Source organism: Aspergillus costaricaensis (genome assembly GCF_003184835.1).
Source record: "Aspergillus costaricaensis CBS 115574 unplaced genomic scaffold BO79scaffold_81, whole genome shotgun sequence".
NCBI classification, from domain to species: domain Eukaryota; kingdom Fungi; phylum Ascomycota; class Eurotiomycetes; order Eurotiales; family Aspergillaceae; genus Aspergillus; species Aspergillus costaricensis.
In genome coordinates, this window is record NW_020291881.1 from 5373 (window position 1) to 8140 (window position 2768).

At 50.3% G+C, this 2768-nt stretch overlaps 1 protein-coding gene across 1 annotated transcript; it reads left to right on the forward strand.

Moving 5' to 3' along the window:
• Positions 1–948: 948 nt before the first annotated feature.
• Positions 949–2225, forward strand: BO79DRAFT_291641 (glycoside hydrolase family 43 protein; the record flags this gene model as incomplete). The annotated part of the gene is made up of 2 exons (XM_025689024.1): positions 949–1494; positions 1548–2225. 2 exons carry the CDS (start codon positions 949–951, stop codon positions 2223–2225), a joined length of 1224 nt encoding a protein of 407 aa, XP_025533653.1.
• Positions 2226–2768: the final 543 nt, after the last annotated feature.

Here is a 2768-nt window from a genome sequence, read left to right on the forward strand (position 1 = left end):
TCCACTCTACGGGTGTAACTTATCCTGTGGTACTCCATAGTTGCTTAGGTGCTCCTGCTTGTGTTGAGGACAAGTCCAGATCCCCCTTTCTTCGCTATGGTCACGTGCAACACGTGGAACCTCCCCAGGTGTTGAATGGCTCTTTGCAGTCTCCCAGGCCCGCTACATACCAGATATGGATAAGCGCATCTCCGGACCTTGGATGGGTTCCTGAAACCTTGAGAAACAATTCCCACGTTGTATGTTACAGTGCCTGAGCCGAGTCGTGAACTCTCCCGCAGATGAAACCTTACAACAGGTTTCTCAGCCAAGGAACACGGAAACGAGCTGTGGTTGTAGGTGGCTTGTATTCATCCAAGGTACTGATCGCTATCAATAGAAGCATCACGAGCTAGACCTACAATTGTAGACTCAGCCAGAATGCATACACCCGGTCGCCCATTGTCAAGCATACGATGTGGTGGTACTATTCTTCCCTGCTCTGCTACACTACCAAATTCATTACTGATTACCCAGGAATAGAAGAATGTTGACCTAGCCGCTGAGGTAAGCAGGGATCGAGCGGATCTGGATCTCTCAGAATGGCGAACAGGAATCTGACATTTCCGACGCTGTTGGCAGTGGCTGATCGTCCCGTCCACTCACATCTTAGGAATGGTCAGACAGGTTAAGTCTCGCTCGGCCGGTTTCACAATGACTTGCGTGCTTGACTCCAAACTTTCCTCACCATCGTTCCTATCATCTGTTTGTCATGACCCGTTATCACTGACCTCAAAACCTTTACTTATTTTCCACCAATGGCTCACCTCATTGGCCCAGCTACCCTCTCCCCCTAACCACCAAACACAGTAAGGTAGTAAATGCCACCCTCCAGACCCAAAACATTCCCTGGTTCGCGCGCGCGGATGGCAACATCCCAGCAAGTACACTCTGACCCAGGTGGATACCATGAAAGGCCTCCCATCACTGCTGAACAGCACCAGCACCACCAAAAAATGGACACAATCCACCCCATCCACAGATACTGCTGAGAATGAGGGCCAGAGTGGTAGTACTATAACACCCACCAAGCCGCCCTCAGCGGACACATCCCCAGGCGGCTCAAAACCCCCCATGATCTGGACGCGAAGGAAGATAACATGGCTCATCACCCTGATAGCTCTAAGCGTAGCCATAATCGTGGTGGTGATAACCGTCCCAGTAGTTCTCCTGGTGGACGATGCCCACAACGACGATCCCAGCTACTACAACAGCGCCAATCGTCCAGTCCGCGTCGTGCATGATTTCCCCGACCCGGGGCTAATCCAGGTGAACAGCACGTGGTATGCATACGCTACAGTCGCTACACCAGATAATCCCGATGTTCCTCACGTCCCGGTATCGACATCGCGGAACTTTAGCAGCTGGGACTGGCTGCAGGGATACGATGTCATGCCGGCAATGAGCAGCTGGGAAACGAATATGAATCAGTACGCCCCGGATGTGATTCAACGCGTACGTACGGACCCTCCCTTCAAACACAACAAATCCACTAACTAATCTTACAGAAAGACGGCCGCTTCGTCCTCTACTACTCCGGCGAACTCAAAGACTGGCTCCGCCACCACTGCGTCGGCGCCGCCGTCTCCAACAGCACAAGTCCCCTAGGACCCTACATCCCGCACAACAGCACGCTCGCCTGTCCGCGCGACCACGGCGGCGCTATCGACCCCGCCCCATTCAAAGACGTCAACGGGACCCTCTACGTCGTGTACAAAGTCGACGGCAACAGCGTCGGCCACGGCGGAGACTGCAACAACGGCAAGAAACCCATCGTGTCGACGCCCATCATGCTGCAACAACTCCACGACGACGGCGTCACTCCCGTCGGTGACCCCGTCCAAATCCTAACTAATGAAAAAGTCGACGGGCCATTAGTCGAAGCTCCGGATATTATCCGCACTGATCGGGGCATCTACTATCTGTTCTTCTCCTCGCATTGCTATACCTCGTCAAAGTATAGTGTCAAGTATGCGTGGTCGACGTCGCTAAAGGGACCGTATACGAGGGCAGAGAGGCCTTTGTTCCAGACTGGGGACTTTGGATTGAAGTCGCCTGGGGGTGCCACGGCTTCGATTGATGGGAGTAAGATTGTTTTTCATGCTTTTTGTGGGGATTATAGATGTATGTTTGCCGCGGCGATGAATATTACGGCGAATTATACCATTTTGCCGGCGGCGCTGTGAGGTGGCTGTATAATACTATATTTGGTTGTGGTGTTGTTTTGTGGGATAGATGAGTTTGAGATGTACATAATTTCGATAAAAGTTATAGACCATGTTTCATACACGAGTAAACGTTTCAGCCATCCATCAATACAAATCTAGACCCAGTGTTGAGTCTCCTAGTATGTAACACAATATAAGTCCAATGAAAAGGCCAGATCCTCTAATAACAGCCCACAGCATATCACAAAACTACAAACCCACACATATCCTCCAATAACCCAAATGAACATAAAAGCAGCACAGACAGCCCTCAGATTAGCTCTCAGGTTCTCACCGGTTTCCAGGCAGATAATAGTAATGACTTATGCAAGGATGCACTCGTCAAATTGCCGGATACCATGCAAATTTGGCTTTTGATTCATGAATTCGTCACTGGGCTGTCTGTTGCTTGTACTTTCTTTATTTCATCCATCTCTTGTCCATATCATTGATTTTAATTGCCAGGTCGGTTTGTTGTGTTATTAGCTGTACTGTATGCATGCACATTGACATGTTCAATGT